This window comes from Chelonia mydas, chromosome 1, assembly GCF_015237465.2.
Source record: "Chelonia mydas isolate rCheMyd1 chromosome 1, rCheMyd1.pri.v2, whole genome shotgun sequence".
NCBI lineage: Eukaryota > Metazoa > Chordata > Testudines > Cheloniidae > Chelonia > Chelonia mydas.
This window is the reverse complement of record NC_057849.1, coordinates 201,999,775-202,021,669: the sequence shown is the minus strand read 5'-3', so window position 1 is coordinate 202,021,669 and position 21,895 is coordinate 201,999,775. Positions and strand designations below refer to the sequence as shown.

The 21,895-nt window shown below is 45.0% G+C and overlaps 2 protein-coding genes and 1 long non-coding RNA gene across 5 annotated transcripts in view; 1 reads left to right on the top strand and 2 right to left on the bottom strand.

Moving 5' to 3' along the window:
* The window catches only part of GTF2E1 (general transcription factor IIE subunit 1), an 81,477-nt gene extending 73,853 nt beyond the window's left edge, over positions 1-7,624 (bottom strand). The window contains exon 1 of one of the 2 annotated variants that reach the window (XM_037909757.2): positions 7,257-7,624. The gene's annotated coding sequence lies outside the window, so the exon portion shown is untranslated. Of the gene's footprint in view, positions 1-6,670 lie in introns of both variants that reach the window. The other variant, XM_007062066.4, reaches the window with a different exon arrangement.
* The window catches only part of RABL3 (RAB, member of RAS oncogene family like 3), a 27,475-nt gene continuing 13,017 nt past the window's right edge, over positions 7,438-21,895 (top strand). The window contains exons 1-4 of one of the 2 annotated variants that reach the window (XM_043538741.1): positions 7,689-7,760; positions 10,551-10,592; positions 11,190-11,281; positions 12,859-12,988. In XM_043538741.1, the coding sequence (XP_043394676.1) occupies positions 7,715-7,760; positions 10,551-10,592; positions 11,190-11,281; positions 12,859-12,988 (310 nt within the window). In that variant the 5' untranslated portion in view covers positions 7,689-7,714. Of the gene's footprint in view, positions 7,761-10,550; positions 10,593-11,189; positions 11,282-12,858; positions 12,989-21,895 lie in introns of both variants that reach the window. The other variant, XM_037909729.2, reaches the window with a different exon arrangement.
* The window catches only part of LOC114020020, a 17,427-nt gene continuing 15,303 nt past the window's right edge, over positions 19,772-21,895 (bottom strand). The window contains exon 3 of the long non-coding RNA XR_003564952.2: positions 19,772-20,584. This is a non-coding gene — a long non-coding RNA (uncharacterized LOC114020020). The remainder of the gene's footprint in view (positions 20,585-21,895) is intronic.

The following is a 21,895-nucleotide window of genomic DNA, read 5'->3' as shown; positions in this document are numbered from 1 at the left end:
CGGATGCATAGCATATCGTGGAAACTGCAGAAGACAGTCTTCTGCAGTTTCCACGATATGCTATGCATCCGATGAAGTGAGCTGTAGCTCACGAAAGCTCATGCTCAAATAAACTGGTTAGTCTCTAAGGTGCCACAAGTACTCCTTTTCTTTTTACGAATACAGACTAACACGGCTGTTACTCTGAAACATATCTACAGTGTGAGTGTGGGTCACTTGCCAGGTTTATCTGGGTATAACCCATTTAATCATTTCCCTGTCCTTGGAGGACCCTCAAGGTACACCTCGGTCCCTCCTATTTTCTGCCTGTACCACGTAATAGTCTAGACTCCTGTGGGCTCATTTACTTGGGCGTCTTTTCCATTGTTGTGTTTAGTGTGCTGATGGCCTGTAATATACAGGAAGATAGACAAGCTGGTCCAGTGGTCTCTTCTGGCCTTCAACTCTATCGATGTCTACACAGCAATTAAACACCCATGGCAGGCCTGGGCTTGGGCTACCAGGCTATAAACCTGCGCTGTAGACGTTTGGGCTCAAGCTGGAACCTGGGCTCTGGAACCCAGGCTTTGGAACCAGCCCCCCTTGCCCAGCTATGGCACCCCAGCAGTTTTATAAGCCTATAGCCCCAGCCAGGGTCAGCTAACCCAGGCCAGCGACGGGTGCTTGCTTGCTGTGCATACCCTATGACGGGGCTGAGAGTGGAGTCTCAAACGTTTTTTGCTGGGCCCACCTTTGAAAATATTTAAGGGTGTGACAACCCCTCCCAAAAAATGACAACCCCCCCATGCCATCCTTACTTTTGCACTACTTCTGGCAGTGGTACTGCCTTCAGAGCTAGGCATCCAGCCAGCAGCCACCGCTCTCCAGCTGCCCAGCTCTGAAGGAAGCGCAGAAGAAAGCGTGGCAATACCGCGACCTATAATAGCCTTGTTACTCCTTTCTGGGTTAGGGCCCCCAGTTTGAGAAACACTGCCCTATGATTATCACAGAGCATAGGTGAAAGACATTTTCTCCACAGACCCTGTTCAATAAGTGGGCTGCGGAATTCTGTACTAGGTACAGTTTCAAAATGCTTTTAAGGTACAGCCTCATGTAGTGCTTAAATTTTAAATACAGTAGCTTAAACTTAAAGTTGAGAAAGGTCCAAATAAACACAGCCTTCCTAAAGGAAAGGGCACAGCTTTCTTGCAAGTACAGATGATAAATGCATGTGGCAATCATTGGTACTTCAATATGCAGTAGCAACTACGGATCCAACAAGATTCCCTAGATTATACGCACTGAAAATGATGGACTTAATTTAGCAAGAAGGGTCAGCAGATTTTCCACTATTTCCTTTAACTATTACCCCTCATCTAGCAAATATACTTTTGTGTAGGCTGAACCTCACCCCGTTAACCGTCCTCTATGCCCCAAATATATATCCCTGAGAGACGTAGTTAAGCCATCTTACGTCCAAGTATAGACACCGCTAGTTCAATAGAAGTATTATTCTGTCTGCCAGCTACCGCCTTGCAGGGAGGGACCCCTTCCATTGCTGTAGCAAGTGCTGCTGTAGTGCTTGTAGTGTAGACATAGTCTTAGACTAACTGTTTCAATGCAACAGTGGTCACTTTCAAGAGACAGAAATATAAAGCTCAGACATAAGCTTACTGGATACATTGCAGCCCACACTCTTCCTCACTAACCCCCCATCCCAATAAAATGTTAAGGACTAAATAAATTTCTGCAGAACAGCACCTTTGTGGTAGACAGGCAATTGTCCTGTATCTCTTTCAGAGAAGACCCAGATAGTAAGAAATAATATCACCAAAGGGAGACCTATTCAACCCCCACTACAGTATGCAAATTAGTTGACAATACTGAAGGCAGATGACAGACCTAACAATAATCATGGACACTTGATCTTCCACCACCACCAATGCAACTTTCATATTATACTAAGCCCTAAAACCAAACTGTTTATAGGCAGGAACATGAAAAATCTATATGCAGCTGGAGTTATTTTGCCACAGACTTCTCAATCTTGCCTCAAATATATGTGATTTGAGATAGAGCAATGGTTAGAGAGCATTTCAGTATCAAGAGAACTCACTGAGGAAGGGTCTAATGAATTTCTTCTTTAAGAGAATTTGGCACCTTGCTCTCCTGCCACAAATAACTATCAGTTCTAGTAATGGTCCCCAATAACTTCTTGCTGACTGTTGCTTACTCGAAGGACATGGATCCAACTCACAGTTGGTAGCACATGCATCCCCAGTACCTCCAAAGCCCAAACATCCATCACAGGTTAAAATTCAAGTGAGCAAGACTACTGCTTCCACTTCCAGTTCTCAAGCGTACACATGCAGAAGCTAAGCTTGAATTAATTATACATGCAAAGAAATCTGAAGAAATTTCATAACAAGCATGATGGACATGGAACTGTTTTGTAATAATTTATGAATACTGTATACAAACCTAATTATTGGGGATGTTTACGTATGAATCTGTTGATTTAATAATGGGGGCTATGGGGAAAAACAATGGCTCCAGATAAGTCATTCCTTGGTAAGCCCGTAGCAGGTTAAGAAACAATGCTGGACAGGAAGAGACATGGAAACACAAGATCAAAAGCATTCTAGAAGTTTAAAAAGGGACTCAAAAGAGAGGGAGGCAGTTGTTGGGGAGATCTTCCAGGCTGATACAAACACCCACTGGCGTATATGAAGTTAGGCCTGCCTAGGTTATCATCAGGGGGTGGTAAGCCTTTGGTATGATAGACATGCTTGTAGACTGTTTTAAAATCCCCCTTTGCTCTAAATGCTTTGTTCTTATTGTGAGAATAAACAATTTTGTTTAAAAAGACTGTCTGGTCATTATATACACCATTAGTCACAGACGCCCAAAGGGAAGAACCACAGATGCCTAACCCAGTAGGACCTGCTGTGTAGGCTTAGTGGATACATAGGGTGCTACAGTCCATGACCTAATCTAAGAGTGGGAGAATTGTGGAATTCCCCCCCAAGTGAAGTGAAGACATGAGGTCTAGCACTTGGAGAGACCAGAAGGGAAGAGGGACAGCTAGCCCTTTAACAGTTACAGCAAAGAACTGTCATTGGGGGCAAAGAGCCCAGAACAGCCAGCATATAAACCAGATGGAACAGTTCCACCACCCAGGACTTTGCCAAAGCTATGCAGGAAACAGTGAAGCCTTTTTTCACCTTATTTCAGCCACAACAATTATTTCAAGAACTCTTTGCCAAACAGAATTTCTGCCAGTGATGCCTCATCCATCTTCCTTCCCACTTTACTTGACTAACATGGGAGGACATAAGTGAGGATAACAGCATTTAGAAGCCAAAAACTTGGGACAACAATCTGTCAGCAAGATCAGTGACCTTAAAAGAAATATATTTATTTTAAAAGTCAAGTGGCCATTTTTATCTTCAACTTTTATTTGGTTACTACACCTGTAACTTCTCATTTATTTTAGTCTACATCATTGAGGTTGATAAAATACTAGAGTTATACTGATTCCTTTAAAAGAAAAGGAGTCCTTGTGGCACCTTAGAGACTAACCAATTTATTTGAGCATAAGCTTTCGTGAGCTACAGCTCACTTCATCGGATGCATACTGTGGAAAATACAGAAGATGTTTTTATACACACAGACCATGAAAAAACTGATTCCTTTAGTGACTTTAGTGACTTTCACCTAGGGGTCTCATTCATTAAGCCTCATGCTGCTCATACGTAGAAGAGAACAGAAGGAGAAAACTGAGGCAAAAAGATGAAATGACTTGTCCAGTCACAGGTGAGTCACTGCGAAAAACAGAGAAGAACCCAAAGTCCCAACTCCATTTTCCCCCTAACCACTAGACTTCAGTCTCTGCTTATAAATATTAGAACTTATGACTGACTCACAATATGACTCACAGTTTATTTTAATCCTCTCCCCATCTTTCACAACCTGCTTTCTGCATCTGTTATATTCATATTTTAGATTCGTTTAATACAGATCAAAAATCCAGAGGCCAGGGACCATGCCTTTTTAAAAGTCTCTGACAGCTGTCATGCAAAGTTATGGCATTACATAGATAACAATACACACTCTCCCTCCATGATCCAGGTTGTCCAGTATCCTACTTGTGCAGCCATGCAAGAGTCCCAGATTTGATTGCTGGCTTCTTCCTCGGCAAACCTGGTGAAGTTTAGCATTAAGTCTTCCAGTGGATGAAAAGCTGAAGCTGATGTGACCATTTTTCAATCCTCCTTCACAAGGAGGAGTGAAAAGAGGGAAAATAAGCTGATTCCACAGAACGGCAGTGGGGAAAATTCCATTCATAGAAATGTCTAATTAGGATATGTAACTTCAATATAGTACCCTCAAGCACAAATCTCCACCAGCTGCCTATTTCAGAAGCAGGTAAATGAGCATCCTTCCTAATCTCTACACTGTTCTATCCTTTTCTCCACCATGAGCTACAGATCCTTCTTCTTGTTCCCACCATACAAAACTGCCTCTACACCAGACTAGTTTTAAATACCATAGCTTCTCTCTGATACTTCCTGGAGCATTCCAAATCCCACTCCCTGGAGGCTCCAGCAAACCCTGTGCTCAGTCTCTTCAAAATGTGATCGCTGCACCTCCTTTCTCCTGCTTTTCCTCATCTATAGACACCATGAGAGATTAATTGACATACTTTTTTATATTTATGTTTACTAGAGGACTCCTCTCAGCAGAAGTGGAAATTAGAGGGGGGAAAATAGATTAAAGTGAAAACAGATCAATTTCTTTTAAGTCTGCCATCTCATAATATAAAAGCAAATGGTCACATAAGTTAATGGTATGTGATTTTAGAAGAAATAAAAGGGAATATTTTCACTGCAGTACATAAAGAGCCTGTGGAATTTGCTGAAGAAGATGGTTAGAGTCCAATATGGTTACTGGAATTATGAAACACCTGACTAAATTTGCAATTAACATTTGGAACCAGAGGCAGTAAAATGACACAAAGGTAATGAAGTCCCCACATTTCAGGGTATAAACTGAACACTGCAGGATCAGAGTGTAATTCTTTCACATGTATGCAAACTCAACCCTGTGCAACAGTAATGCTTAGCACATATGCAGCACTTTTCATTCCACAGATCTCAAAGCACTCCTCAGCGATGGAGAAACGTTACACCATTTTGCACATATGGACACAAGCAGAGAGAGAGAGAGAGATTGATTTGCTCAGGGCCACACTGAGTCAGTGACAGAAACAAGGAACAGAACTCAAGTCTTCCCATTCTTATTCTGGTGTTCTAGTCCCTGCAGCACTGTACAACTGACCAGCTTTCACGGCTGGGACTGTCTGTTTCTCATGCAGCAGATATTGATAGCCACTGAAGACAGGTTACCAGACTAAGAAGACCAGTAGTCTGACACCGGATATGTATATGTTCCTAAGGATTGTATAACCGCATAGGAATCCATGAGTACCTACAATTATACTGTTACTGTAGTAGATGCCAGCAGAAGAATCTAATCCTCCTCCACCAAAAGTATAACTCGTGGGACCACAGTGGAATAAATTAATTACTTCCAATGAAGTTAACAATCTGGTGGGTCAATTTGAGTAATATGTTTCTCATACAAATCTCAGAATCCTTTCTAAAAACTCATATGATTTCACCATCACAGACCAAAGAGCTTAATACATTCTCCTTGCACAGTTTCTGACAAACAGGGAGATAATGCCTTTTTTAATGCCTCAGACACAACTGGACCTAGAATGTTTTATTTGGTATTGGGCATCACATTACCAGAAAGAAATTGACAAAATGATGAGAGGTCAGAGAAAAGCAACAAAAGTGATCAAGAAGCTAAAGGGACCAACTTATTTATTGTATGAGGAATGATTTGGCCCTTCAAATATTTAGTGTAGCTAAGCAACAACTAAGTGGAGGCATAACAGCTTATGAACATTGGGTGTAAATACAAGGAAGGGAGATAAAATTAAGGTGGTTGAAAAGATGTGCTATGAGTCTTAATTTCATGCCATTACTCCAATCAGGGAGACTGTACCAACCACAAGAACTAGCTAGAGAGAGTGGTCTAGGAATCAGATTTCAGAGTAACAGCCGTGTTAGTCTGTATTCGCAAAAAGAAAAGGAGTATTTGTGGCACCTTAGAGACTAACCAATTTATTTGAGCATAAGCTTTCGTGAGCTACAGCTCACTTCATTGGATGCAGCATCAGACTGTAGCTCACAAAAGCCTATGCTCAAATAAATTGGTTAGTCTGTAAGGTGCCACAAATACTCTTGGTCTAGGAATGGTTTCCCAAGGAAGTTGGGAGGGTAAGTCCTATCCTTTGGAATCCAAGATGTTCATTTTTGCAGCAACATCATACTGCAAACTTATGTCTCCCTTGCTTTCTATCACTGCCTCGTGGTCTTTTATGGCATTCCTTCCTCCTATTGTGTATTGTTTCTGTTTATTCCCCCCCCCCCCCCCCAAACTATATTAGCTGAATTTTTCCTAACCTGAATCTCCGAGTTTTCAGTTCATGATTCTAGTCGCCCAGCCTAGATCCCCTTGTATAATTTCTCTATCCCCACTATGCCTTCCCTCCCATCCCGCTGCTTTTTCCATGTCTGTGTTGTAATTTTTTTTTATATTTTTAAAACGAAACACCTACATTTTGGGTCTGGAACGACTCAGCAACGTCTCTACAACAAGGTGTAACCAGAGACTAGGAAAGGATCGGGTATGAAAGCGATCACTCCCCCCACGCGAAACATTCATGAGCTGGGTGAGCCGGATGCAAGGCAGAGTTCACCGGCCAGCAGACGCGTGCAGGACTGATGATGAGCACGGCATCAATCGGGCCCGGGGGGGGGGTGGGGGGGGGGTGTCTGCCGGGGGTCTGCGAGGACACTGGGCCGAAGCCCGCTCCCTGCAGAGAGCCCGGCCAGCCCCGCACAAAGCACGTGGCGCGTCTCGCGGGGCGGCCGCGGCAGCCCGAGGACGCCCGGGCGCCGTTTAACTCCCTTCCCCGCGCGCGCCGCGGTCCGGCTTTAAAAGCCAGAGAACGACGCTGCCCCGCTCCCCCGGCAGCGCCGTCCGGGGAGGGAGGAGGGGGGGCGCCTCCGCCTGGAGCCAACCGTCGGCGCCGGGAGTGGGGAACCCAAGATCTCAACAGAAGCCGCCCCGCGTGCCCGGGGGCGGCGCGCGGGGAGCAGCGGCGGCAGCAGCCGCCCCCCGCGCCGGGGCACGGGACTGACCTGCCGGCCGCTCCGGGCTGGCTTCGTCTCCAGGCGGCGCTTTCGGCAACTCCGTCACCTCACGTCATACACAGCCCTCGGCGCACACCTATGGTATCACTCCGCCGGGCCGCTCCTTCCCCCACCCCGGCGGCGCACCCCTGTGACGGACACATGAGGTAACCCACCCTCGCCAGGGCGCGAGGAGACCGGCTCCAACCAAGCGGGGGGGAGAGCGGGGAGCCGCTGCCCAATCCTCGGCTGAGAAGGGGATTGACAGGGCGGCGCACCAATCGCTCTCGGAAGAGCGCCTCGACCCACATGTGCCAATCAAAAGCGAATGCGGCAATATAGTGGTGCGCGGGAGGGAGAGGACAGCCAATTGGTTGAGTGAATGGTCCGAGGGGGGGGGGGGGTTATGATCGGCTGCGCCGAGAAGGGGCGGTGCCGTGTGAGGCTGTGTTGCTAGGCAGGGTAAAATGGCTGCGTTAGACAGGGTGAAGGTGCTGGTGCTGGGGGACTCAGGTGAGTGACTGAGTGAGGGTCCTCCCCACCCCCTCACCCGCACAGGGGCGGTTCCGCCTGTCGCGTGAACGAGTGTCCCAGCTACACGCGGGCAGCGGGGACCGCTCCTCCCCAGAGCGGTTCCCTTCGGCCCCGCCCTCCCCCCTACGCCAGGCCAGCGGCACTCGGCTCGCGCCGCGGGTGGTGTGAGTCGCCGCTGCCGAACCGCGTCGGGACCTGCCACGTGCCCCGGCTCTGACGCGGTGGCCGACGCACGTGTCTTGGCAACAGCCCTGGCGCGCGGGCCGCTCGCGGCGAGTGTTGTGCGGAGGCCGCGCGGGTGCCCAGGGCGGCCCCGCCGGCTCGCGAGGCGCTGCACGGAGCTCACCTCTGAGCTGCGGCTGAGCATGAAACGGCCGGAATCCCGCTTTCCAGTGTGAACGTTCAGCAGCTTTCCAAAGCTTCGGATCAGCGCAAGGGCTCAGCTCCGGCGCCGACTGGTTCCCCTTTGGGCCCTGAAGGTAAACGGGCGCAATTCCAGCCCCAAAGGAGACTTCCTGTAAAAGTGAAAAAGGGGTGAGAGTTGGGCCGGACAGTCGAAACTCCTTCGGCCTTCCCATAGTGTCTGCCCTGCTGTGTCCTCATCCTCACCTTCAGAACAGCCCCCTTGTTCCCACCCTTCACTAAGTACATGCGTTTCCAGATTGGCTTTTTCTGAGTGCATCCTTTGACTGAGCTCATGATCGCCAGAAGAATCCTGTTAGTTTCAGGTTTCAGAGTGGTAGCCCTGTTAGTCTGTATCAGCAAAAACAAGGATGAGTCATTGTGGCACTTTAGAGACTAACAGATTTATTTGGGGCGTAAGCTTCCGTGTGATAGAACCCACTTCATCAGATGCATGGAGTGGAAAATACAGGAGTAGGTATAAATACATGAAAAGGTGTGAATTACCTTACCAAGTGTGTGGTCAGTCTAATGAGACAATTCAATTGACAGCAAGATACCAAGGGAGAAAAAATAACTTTTGAAGCTGTAATGCGAGTGGCCCATTTCAGAGAGTTGATAAGAGGGTGTGAGTAACAGTAGAGGGAAATTAGGGCTGGGGAAATTAGGTTTAGGTTTTATAATGACCCAACCACTCCTGGTCTTTATTCAGGCCTAATCTGCTGGTGTCCAGTTTGCAAATTAATTCCAGTTCTGCAGTTTTACGTTGGAGTCTGTTTTTGAAGTTTTTTTGTTGAAGAAAGTGCCAGCAACACCCCTCTGCCATGTACGTTGGTCAAACCGGACAGTCTCAATGCAAAAGAATAAATGGATACAAATCTGACATCAGGAATCATAATATTCAAAAACTAGTCGGAGAACACTTCAATCTCCCTAGTCACTCAATAACAGACCTAAAAGTGGTAGTTCTTCAACAGAAGAACTTCAAAAACAGACTCCAATGTGAAATTGCAGAACTGGAATTAATTTGCAAAGTGGACATCATGAGATTAGGCCTGAATAAAGACCGGGAGTGGTTGGGTCATTATAAAACCTAAACCTAATTTCCCCAATCGTAGTTTCCCTCTACTGTTACTCACACCTTCTTGTCAACTGTCTGAAATGGGCCACTCTCATTACCACTTCAAAAGTTATTTTTCCTCCCTTGGTATCCTGCTGTCAGTTGAATTGTCTCGTTAGACTGACCTCACACTTGGTAAGGCAATTCACATCTTTTCATGTATTTATACCTGCTCCTGTATTTTCCACTCCATGCATCTGATGAAATGGGTTCTAGCCCACGAAAGCTTATGCCCAAATAAATTTGTTAGTCTCTAAGGTGCCACAAGGACTCCTCGTTATTTTTGCTGTTAGTTTCATGATCTCCCTATGGAAGGATGCAGCGATTGGCTAGCTGTATCAGGTGTGTTCTCATACTATGGTTTAACTTCTTATGGTAGGAAGCGCTTTTACAAGTCAAGTCTTCAGTAAGAAGCCAGGTCTAATGGGATTGGGTAGCAAATGAGAATTACTGTAAGAAACAAAATCGTATCATTCTAATTTCCAAAGGTTCCACTACATATATTGTTACGTAGTCGTATAAGACCAGATGAAGGTTATTAGAATATCTGGAATGGTTTAATGACTCTGTCTCCCCCCCCAAAAATAAATAAATAAATTAAAAAATATATAATTCTTTGAGTCAGAGGAGGACAAACCTTTCCAAGCAAAAGAAACTCAAACCAACAAAAACCATGGGAACAACCAGACAATGGGGATGTACAACAGCCACTATCAAGTATAAAAGTAACTAATTATGCTTTTAATTTTATATGTTCCATAGTCATCCAGTTTTTGCTTAAACATATTTTCACAATCTTTGACTGAAAATCCATTCCATCTCTTCACTATTCCCTTATAAAATTCTCTTGTCTTGTTCTCGGCTGTCCAGAAATTTCAAGTACATTGTTAAGCTATGACCTATGTTAAGTTACCAGATATCATGAATGATGAGCATGGTGTAAATTCTTAGAAGTAAGCTTAATTTTAGAATAACTTAGTTTAAATATATTAATCATGTCCCTTCTTCATTGTCCTCCCCCAGTGTTACCACTCTCACTGCTATTTAACACCCACTAATCCTTTACTATTGTAGTTGCATAATGCTGTACTCTCTCCAATTCAGTTAGATTTTTTTCAAATAGGGTGCAGTAGATATTATGGTTCAAATCTGACTTACCCATTTCTATATAAGCAATAGCACAATGTTTTCAGACTTATGTATTCCTCTTGACAAAAGCCTGTATACTATTATCCTTCATTTTATAGGGTATGTCTACAGTGGAGCTGGAGGTGTGATTTCCAGTTCAGGTAGGTGTGCTAAAAATAGTGTAGCTGAGGCTGTACAGGCAGCAGGATGAGCTAGCCACCCTGGTTACATATCTAGAGCTTCAGACGGGATTGTGATTGAGGCAGCTAGTGGTTCCCACAGCCCCTGCAGCCACAGTTATACTGCTATTTTTAGCACACTAGCTCAGTCAGCTAGCACATGTACATCTGCCTGAGCTGGAAATTTCACCTTCCACTCCAATGTAGAGATACGCATCGTGTTCCTATCACCAATATTTTCTTTACTGCTGCTGCACACATAGACATAGATGTCTAACAATACATCTAGGTCACTACACTTTGCTATAGTAATTAGTTCATTGCTATTTAAGCTATACTTAGCATCAATACTATTTCTACCCAAGTGCATCATTTTATACTAAGATGTGTTATATTTCGAATTCCACTGCGGAGCCTTTTTGCCAGATTTGCCAAGATTATTCTAGCCCATTCAATTGATCTAAGATTATGCTATCCTCACTCTTGAGTCTTAACTATACTCCTATTTTGGTATCACTGGTAAATGTAAAGATCATGCATTGCCAACTATGCAGCTTCAATTTATGTTTGTTTTTTCAGGTGTTGGGAAGTCTTCACTTGTTCATTTGTTGTGCCAAAACCAGGTGTTGGGAAACCCATCTTGGACTGTGGGCTGCTCAGTGGATGTCCGAGTAGGTGAAGCTTTCTAAACTTGTAGTGCATAATGTGTCTGTGCTTCAAAAATTAGAAGAAATGAACCATCTAATCTCTGACACTGTGGGCAGTTCTCTCTGGAGTCACAGGTTCAGATCTCAGCAGGATACTTCCAAGGCCTCTAAATTAAGTTTTCTGTAAGTGGGTCTTTCAAATGATATCTTAAATACTTATGCTTAAGTCTTGTCTATTTTGGATCGACATTAAAGGGTATCATGGCATTTTCTTAGTGGAAGGGGTTTACCTGGTGTCTTTGGTTAAAATTTCCTTTTCTCTCACTTACCTGTAATGAACTGACAGCTGCCCTCCACCTCCTAGGTAGCTGCATTTCAGTGTTGATGTATGTAAATTGTTTAACACTTTGGGATCCTTTGGGATAAAAGGTGGTAAAGGAAGGTAAGATATTCTCATTATACACTGAGCATTTTTGCTTCCAAAAATTGGGCTTTACAATGGTACCCTCTAAAGAATCCTAGATATGTGTCCATTATAGAAGCATCATATTATAGTGGATATAACTGTATTATTACTACTGTTCATTGAGTGGTGAACTCAGTATCAGTAGGGGAATAAATTAAACTAAACTCTTCAAAATTCCCTGGAAATCAGTTGCCACATATAGCTTAATTCCACACTCATGCTGCCTTCCAAACATATAAAAAAAAGATTGAATTTAACTTGTTTATATCATGTAAGAATGTTTTTTGCTCATGTCATTAATGAGCAGGATGTCTGAAATGCTGCCTTTTTTTACAGGCTGCTGAGAGCAGAAGCTAATAGCTTGGGTAATCTAGAAATTTATGAGGAAGTTTTCAGTGATGAGCAACCATCTGCATGGCGTGGAGAGAAACATCCCCTTCCACACCTATTGTATATTTCATTCTTTCCAAGGTGTCGTGCTTTCCCTGAGGCTCGTGATGATACTTTCTTAATGTCTGAACAGCATCTTTCATTCCAAAGGATCCCAAAGCTCATTTCCAACTTTTTGGGAAAAGAAATGTAACATTTGTTTTTAATAGTGCACAGCAAAACTACGCATCAGACTTTAGGAGGAAAAATTATGGATATTGAATTCAATTGAAACTTCAGGGAGAATTTAGAGAGGCAGAAGATAACTAGATCTGGACTTTTGCCAGGACACCAGTGCTAATCTTAATAATGCTACTATTACCATGTGTCCTTTAATGACCACAAGAGGTCAGAACCTCACTTTTTTCATCTGCTCTAGCAGCAGAGTGCCCCTAAGCACCATAGTGAGGATTTAGGTTCACCAATATCTCTGAAGGAAGGCGGCCTTCTACTGGCTCAGCAAGACTGCTTCTTGAAGCACCCATGGTGTCCATTGCAGGTCTCCTAACCTGGCCCAGACATGTGTAGTTTGTGTTGAGATCTGATAGCCTCACAGTACACTGTGACTTGATTCCAGTACTCTGATTTAAAAGTTACTTTTCCAGCACTGTGAAGTTTTGCCCTTCCAACTGAGGTCAGCATTGTGTGGGTCACCTTCTGCAATTGATACTGTGATTATTTATGGATCCTCCCCCCACCCCCCCAGATTCACGACTACAAAGAGGGGACCCCAGAAGAGAAGACCTACTACATCGAATTGTGGGATGTTGGCGGTTCAGTGGGCAGCGCTAGTAGCGTGAAAAGCACACGGGCAGTGTTTTACAACTCTGTGAATGGTAAAGTATGTTTGGTGTAAATCCATTTTTGTTTGCTTTCTCTTGTGAGATGTCACTATTGGTTTTGAGTCAGGATTCACCCAGGTCTTGCTGGTTTTATTATGATATCTGCACTTAAAAAAAAAATTAGACAGGAAAGAATTCATAGATTTCTTAAGTCAAATATATCTGTGTGGAGCCAGCTGTGAGCTGGAAAACCATTCTGAGTAATGATCTGCAAATGAGCAGAATCCAGTATCTCACTCTGTTTCAGCCTTCCTATGTTTCAGAACTAACACAAGAGGGGGTCTTTGAAACTTCAGTAGGGTTACCTCAGGCTATGTGTGCAGTAATGAAGACATGTTTCACTCTTCCACGCCTCATAAATATACAGGGACTTAAATCTTTTCTTTTCCATTGGCTGGTTCAGGACCTATGCTAGGAAAAATTTATTGGTTGTAAAATCATTTGTGCTAGTCCTGCCAAGTATTTCCAGCCCTGGCAGACTGTGAGATATTGTCCCATAAAACATTCTGATTACCATCATGCCTTTTTTCACTTCATCTGCAAAATAACTTTTAACAGCTGAATCTCACAACCACCTACAGGTAGAAATTAATACTTTATATCATTGGGAAAATGGTATCCTAGCTTTGAAACATTGATTTATATCCATGCAATTCATAAAACATCATCCTTTGAATTCAAGTCGGGGAGAAAAAAGGAAGGTGCTAATTGGAATACACCTCAACCCCAATATAATGTGGTCCGATATAACGTGAATTCGGATATAACTTGGTAAAGCTGCGCTCCGGGGAGCAGGGCTGCTTTACCTCATTATATCCGAATTCGTGTTACCGCAAACGGTTCCTCTGCACGCGCCCCCCACTTTACTTGCTGCGGGCCCCCCGCCTCAGCTCCGCTCCGCCTCCTCCCGTGAGTGCGCCGCAGCTCCGCTTCTCCTCCCTCCCAGGCTTGCCGTACCAATCAGCTGATTGGTGCGGCAAGCCTGGGAGGGGGAGAAGCGGAGCTGCAGCGCGCTTGTGGGAGGAGGCAGAGCAGCGGTGAGCTGGGGCTGGGAGGCCGCAGCAGTAAGGGGGGGTGCAGAGGAACTGCTCCCTGCCCTAGCTCACCTCCGCTCCGCCTCCGACTCCTCCCCTGAGCGCGCTGATGCTGCTCTGCTTCTCTTCCCCCCTTCCTTCCAGGCTTCCTGCGCCAAACAGCTGATTGGTGTGGCAAGCCTGGAAGGGAGTGGGAGAGAAGCAGAGCGGTGGCGGTGCACTCAGGGGAGGAGGCGGAGTGAAGATGAGCTGGGGCGGGGAGCGGTTCCTCTGCCTACCCCGATATAACACGGTCTCAGCTATGAGACGGCAAGATTTTTTGGTTCCCGAGGACCGCGTTATATCAGGGTAGAGGTGTAATATGATATTTCATGTCCTGTATCTCGTTATTTTATGCCATTGTTGGAAACAGAGTAGGAGTGTTCACTGAAAAATTTGAGGCAACCAAAGTTAATGACCACTTTCGAAAATTTTGTCCCAAACATGCTATTTTATTCAGGTTCCTAATCTGTATTCCTTATGGTGTCTGAGTGCTAATCAGTAGTACCTTAAGCAATGTGATCGTCATCTGTCACGTATGGTTCTTAGCATTATTTTTCTCTTTCTCTGCCCGGGAGGAAAATTGTATGGGGATCCTTATTTATTTATTATGGAGGTACCAGTCAGGGTTCTGTAGTTAAGATTTAGTTGAATTTTTTGCTCTTAAAGCAGGGTGAGACATTGCACTCCATATGCTTTATGAAAATATGTTCATAAATGTGAATATGATGTAACTGGAATATGCTTTATGCAAAAGGTCTCTTGTAAGGTATCATTACAAAGCTTATAATCTACTGAGTGTGTTCATCCTATTTGTTTGTATGTATTATTTATACGTCTGGAGTTAGGAGAATAAGATATAAATTTGCATTACTGATGTAAACATATTAAGTGGAAGCCATTAAGGGTGCCTCAGAATCAGTGAACTGTAAATGGCTCTGTTTACTTTCAAACCTTCCTGTGTACGTGTGGGCCAGTCCAGGAAGAATGGCGGCTGTGGTTTCACGGGATATGTGACCATGTCACATGATACTGGAATCCATCTTAATCCTTGTACTTTTCTATTGATGTGGCGGTGCTGGGGACAAGCACAGACAAAAGATTCCCGCCTTGTGCCAAAGCTATAGAAGGGGATGGAACAGGACAAAGGGGGCTGCCACTCATGAGAAACCCCCTGCTTACTACCTGAGATGTCTGCTGGAACTAACAGGGACTGTACCGGGGAAAGGATTGGGCCCAGACTAGGAAGGAGTCTAGTCTGTGAAAGAAGCTTATTGAAACATCTCTGAGAGTGAGATATTACCTGTAATCAGTTTCTTAATGTTTTAGGATTAGACTTGTGTGTTTTTGCTTTATTTTGCTTGGTGACTTACTTTGTTCTGTCTGTTATCACTTAAGTCCTACTTTTTATACTTAAAATCACTTGTGTTTATAATAAACCCAGAGTAAGTGATTAATACCCAGGGGAGCAAACAGCTGTGCATATCTATCAGTGTTATAGAGGGTGGACAATTTATGAATTTACCCTGTATAAGCTTTATACAGAGTAAAACAGATTTATTTGGGGTTTAGGCTCCAAGAAAGGCTGAACACTGCGTGCTGGGAAAGTCCCTGTTAACTGAGAAGCCCCTGGGCTGAGCGAATCTCAGTTTCAGTGAACTGCAGAGAGGAGGCATCCAACCTCTGGGTCTCTGCTGGAGCTGACTGGAGTGTCTAACTCAGCAAGACAGGAGTGGAGGGGCCCCTGTTCTGGCAGGAGGGTTGTTCTCAGTGGTATCCCAGCTCATCGAGTGACAGTCTCAAGGGGGGTCTCTGTGACCGAACCAGTCACACAGGGATTCAGCCTCTTTGTTAGATATGAAAATACAGCATGTCCTCTCCAACACCAAATCCAGGGTGTGACACCCTATGTAGGTTAGACTGCAGGTGTCATAGAGAAGCAAATGAGGAAATGAAAGTTTGGGCTTTTCCAACTGAAGGATGTTGAAGTCTCCTCAAAAGTCTGAGGTATTTCAACACCACTCTCGATAAAGTATCAGTCAGCTCCTTTATGAAACCTTTAGTCTTTGGTGGTCTGTAAATGAGCATGAAAGCTATATTAGCATTGGCTATGGTTTAGATCAGACATGGGTAAACTGTGGCCCATGGGCCACATCTGGCCCGTGGGACCGTCCTTTCCAGCCCATGAGCTCCTGCAGGGTAGGACGGTCCTACTGTCCCCTCCCCTGCTGTCCCCCTTCCCCAGCAGCTATGCCGCCGCGTGGCAGTGCTCTGGATGGCGGGGATGCGCGCTCCTGCAGGGTAGCACAGTAACATGTCTAGCTCCAGTCGGATGGCACAGCGGCCAGACATGCTGCTCTGAGCGGCATGGTGAGGGGGCGGGTGTCCTAGGGGGCAGTCAGGGAGCAGGGGTGGCTTGGATGGAGCGGAGGTTCGGGGGGGGGGGTGGTCAGGGAACAGGGGGTTGCATAGGTGTGGGAATCCTAGGGGTCATGTGAGGGAGCAGGGGTGTGGATAGGGGGTGGGGTCCCAGGGGGCAGTTGGGACAGGGAGCAGGAGGGGTTGGGTAGGGGGTGGGGTCCCGGGGGAGCAGTTAGGGTCGGGGGGTCTCGGGAGGGGGCAGTCAGGGGACAAGGAGTCGGGGGGGGGGGTTGGATGGGTCGGGCATTCTGAGGGGGGCAGTCAGGGGGCAGGAAGTGGGAGGGGTTGGATAAGGGGCAGGGGCCAGGCTGTTTGGGGAGGCACAGCCTTCTCTACCCCGCCCTCCATACAGTTTTGCAACCCTGATGTGGCCCTCAGGCCAAAATGTTTGCCCAACCCTGGTTTAGATCATCAGACAAATGAATTCCATTGACTTTGTCTGACTGAGGCGCCTCTTGGATTTTATATGAGAAGAAAAGATGAATGCAGTCCTGACTTCTTGTCCTTTCTGGGCCTATGATGGGCAGAAAAACTTCAGATTCAGGGGCACTAGGCTTGCAGTTTAAGCCATCCAGGCCTTGATTATGCAGGCTGTATTGGGTGCTTCATTGCTGATGAAGTAGTCTGTGGTTTGCTGTTTGTTTACTCCAGGTCTGGTGTTAATGAGCTTCAACTTGAGTCCTTGTGGCTTTGTTGCATCTGCTGGTTTGTGGACAGGTGATGGGTTTTGAACAGTCAATAGGTGGTAGGTATAACTCTATGCCCCATAATCTTCATAGAAATATTATGATATGAATATGGCATAACTAAGATGGGTCATGTGTGGTATCATTGGAAAGGTTATGATTTACTGAATGTGATTATCCAATTCGTATGCCTGTATCATTTCTGTATCTGAAGTTAGGAATATTGAGTATGTAACAGTTACAACTGTGTGTATACTTGGGGAATGCCCACCAGACAGTAGGCAATCAGCCTGGATGGGCCATGGGGAAGGACAATAGAACTTTAAAGATAATCTCCCTCCTTCCTGAGAAGTTTCCTGGGATGCTGCTTTGACACTGCAGTGTCATGTGATCATGTCACCTGATACAGAATACCATCTTGAAATGCTGTTACGTTTCCATGGGAAGGGAGGTCAAAACTGGGAAACAAAAGATTCCCGCCACATGCAAATCCTGTTTAAGGCTGGGGAGTGAGTTAATCTTGGCTCTTCTCCACTGCCTCCCTGCCCAAGAAGGAAGACTACTGAAAACGCCTGAAGAAACAAAGGAACTAAGCTGGGGGAGCTAGGGGTTGAGCCCAGGCCAGACAGCATGTAAAAGGAATCCCTGGAGATTTAAGCTGCAAGCAGTGCAGTTTACCTTCAAGAAACTCTGCAACCTACTTGAAACAATGTTTAGGGTGAGAAATTATTATTTGTAGCTAGTATTTCTTAGTGTATTAAGCTTAGTTTGTATGTTTTGTTTTATTTGCTCAGTAATCTGCTTTGTTCTGTTTGTTATCCCTTGTAATCATTTAAAATTTACGTTTCCTAGTTAATGAGTTTTTTGTTTATTCCAAAACCCAGTTTGTGCAATTCATGCCTGGGGGAGGCATAAAGCTGTGCGTATCTTCCTCCATATTGAGGGAGGGGGCAAATTGCATAAGCTTATGCTATATAAATCTCTATACAGCGCAAGACTATAATTTTGGGTTTACGCTCCGGGGGGGTATGCACCAGAGTGCTGGGCAATTCCCTTAGCTGAGTCCTCCCACACACAGCTGATTGCAAACTCTGTGTGATTCTACAGCTGGGTGTGTCCCTACCTGTGTGCACGATGGAAGGGGGCTTGAGAGCCTGTCACAGCAGCATAGAGTAAAGATTATCCAGGCTGGTGGGACAGGAGGGCTCAGTGGGACCCCAGCACATCAGGTGGCACCCCGGACGGCGGGGGCCAACCCATCACAGTAGGTCTCTCTCTTGTATCAGGCTTCATGTCTTTGTACTGTACTTTTTTTGAGTAGTTCTTCCCAGGAGAATGGACTTGTGCAGTGGGCCTCACTGGACAGAGAGAAGGTTGCCAAATATCTGGGTGGAACAACTCTGTTTGATCCTGTCTGGCACTGGTGGGAAAGGTCCTTTGTAGCATGGTCCTGGAGTACTGGCAGGTGTGTTGATGGAAAGGTGGCATAATGTTAGTGTGTAAGATGGGTGAGGTCTGTGGGAGATCAGGTGAACACACATGAAAGAAGCTTTCCACAGCTGTGAGTTGTGGAGCTTATGTTGTGAACAAATGGAAAAGTCTTAGCATGATGTTGTGTGCATGTGGGCGTGCAATGCTCTCTACTCGTTTTTAATTAAATTACATATTAAATTCTGGAGAAACCTAGGGGCATTCCACAAGTACTTGTCTCCTTTGGCAGGAGGTTGGGAGAAGGAAAAGGTGCTGGCTGCTGCCAGGAATTGCTTATTGAAGGAGGAGCTCCAGTTGTGAGATGTGGGTGTCTGACAAGAGAACGACTATTGAGACTGGCCTGTAATTTTTCCTACCACAAAGTTTACAGTTTGAAGGATCTTGGCAAGGAAAAGGACCAGAAGCTTAACTTTTTTAAATACAGGAAATCTTATTTGTGCTTGTCTCTACCAGCTATTTGGTAAACTATGAAAGGCAGGAGAGGGTGGCAGAGCAGATGAAGGAGGTGGTTTTGCCACTTCCATCTCTTTTGCACAAGAGATGGGGATTCACCATGAGGAATATCCAGCAGGATATGTTCACCTTTTGCTGCATAAAGTGAATGTAGCAGACTGGAAAATCCAGCCCATCATTTTCTGATGACCCAGCTGATTCTGAGTTATGGTAAATTCACCTCTTATTTTGTGGAAAATTCTCTTCTATCCCCAAACTCCCACACCTATCTGGAGTTGGAAAAGACTTTTTATGAGTTTGGGGCAAAAAGGGAGCAGCTTATTGTGGAAATGTGATTGCGACCTTAACAATGATCTGCTAATGAAAAATTGGGGTTTTGCCCTTTGTGATGTATGAAGCAAGGCTGAAAGGTTTTTCTTTAACAGTAGAAAATCAGGTCTTGTCTGCTCTGTCACTCTATGGAAGAATGGAGAATTTTTGGAAGTATGAGGACATATATATTATTACATATTAAAAACTGTTAAAGACTATTTTTTAAGGTTGTAAAGTCAAGCACACAGACGTTAGGAAATGCCAGAATTCAGGTTGCCTGTGCGACATTAATTCAGCCCACTTGTGCATATGCATTATGATAGTCTTTAATTACATGATCATGTACTATTTTTTCTACAGGACTCCTGGCTCATTCAGGGTGTAGAATGGACAGTGCTTACGTAGTGAGCAGCTATTCAATATTTTATTTTTTTTCTCATTGTTCAACGTGTAGCCATAGGCCTTATTTACTCCATGCTATTCAAACTCTGCTCTGAAGACTGAATTATTTATTTCTTCGTGTGCTTTTCTTTGGTGTTCATCGCGGATATCACTCATATCTGAGTGCTACACAAACATTAATGAATTTATTTTCTCAACACTCTTGTGAGGCAAGTGGGTATTAATATCCCCGTTGCACAGCTGGGGAACTGAAATACGGTGAGATTAAGGTAAAAAAAATCCAATAATTTTGCCCAGTTGGAGATCCCTAGGACTTGATTTTTTCAGAGTACTTCGAATTACATAGCACTTAGTATGTTCAAAGCACAGCTCCCATTGACTTGAGTTGCAGCTGTGAATGCCCTGCACTTCTGCAAATCAGACCCCAAGAACTCAATTCGGGCACCCAGAACGTGAGGAACACATGCCTTAATAACCACTTATGAAAAGTTTGGTTAAGTGACTTGCTGAGTACCACGAAGGAACTCTGTAGCAGAGGCAGGGCTAGAGTCCAGTTCTCAGGGCAGCATCAACTGCCTTAACTATGAGACCATACTTTCTCTTCCTGCAATCTCTTGCCTAATTCACCACACACCTTCCAGGCTTCTGCAACAAATGAAGCAGGGGCCCAACAGACAATAGTCTCCATCACTGTACAGTCCTGCTTCACCCTCAGAGAAGGTCCTTCATGAGAACTGAATCAGGCAGGGATCCTGTGGAACAAACAGTATGTGATCATGTAATTGAAGACTGTATCATAATTCATGTGCACAAGGGGGCTAAATTATGATTGCACAGGCAACTTTAATTCTGACAATTCTTAACTTTTGAGTCCTTGACTTTGTAACTGCCATAAATATTCATACGTTCTGAAGCCAGAAAGGACCATTGTGATCATCTGGTCAGCCCTACTGTATACCACAGGCTTAGAATTTCCCCCCAAAGTAATGCCATTAATTATGTTTTTAATGCAGTTTTTTGTGTGTAACTTTCTAAATTTAAAAAAAACAACTGAAAAACAGAAAATTCATCATGTGGCATATTTACACTCCCATGGGTCTTGAGCAGGTTGGAACCTTTAGATCAACTGCAGAGTTCTGCCACTTGAACTAATGGAGTAATTGATAGCAGTAGTAGGTTATTCTCCTCTGTGTGGACCAGCACTAGAGGAGGATGGGATACTTTGCCAGTGGATTTCACAGATATTTGCTGACAGCAGACGAATGGTCCCAGTTTTTGCTCCCAGTCACAGACTTCTTGCCGAGCAGTTCCTAGTTACCTTAATTGTACACCCCAGCTCCTTGTCCCCAAGCAGGTTTCCATTTCTCCATCTCCTGGCTCTTCATCTGATCTGTCTCACTGACCCCTCTCCCCCATGCACATTCCCTGTATCCACTGGCTCCCAGTCCCAGTTTTCCTCCCCAGCTCCTTGTCCAATCTCAGTATCACCTTTCCCCCGACTTCTTGTCCAGCCAGTTCCTCCTCCACTCTGTCTCCCTCCCCCCAACTTCTGTCTCCCCATTCCTTTCCTCATTAGCTCCTAATCCTAGTCTCCTTCTGGTCCCCACATCTGAACTCTCAGTCCCAGTTTCCATTTCCCCTCCTACCATGCTCCAGTCTGTTTCCACCCACATCAAGGCTCCTAGTCCCAATCTACTTCCCCCCACACCCTTCCCCCGAAGGTCTGTCTTGTATCCCCTGTGCATTTAAATCAAGCAGCTTCCTCCTCCATGCTGCCTGTGGCCAGCAGGAGGGTCATTGAAATCCCAGGAGAGACAGGCTCCCTGCTCACAGTTCTGGTGCTCGGACATGGACCCAGCCTGCAGCAGTCCAGAGCTGCAATTACGGGGAAGGATCCTGCTCAGCCTAGGCTCATGCATGCCCTGTGTGGATGAAATCTTCAGGGAATTTAGCTACTAAAATTTAAGAAGTCTTTTTGGAGTATGTGCGAACTATGGGTTGGGGTGGGTTTGTTTTTTTTTTTTTTTTCAGAGGCTTATAGTATAGCCAGCTTTGGGCAGATT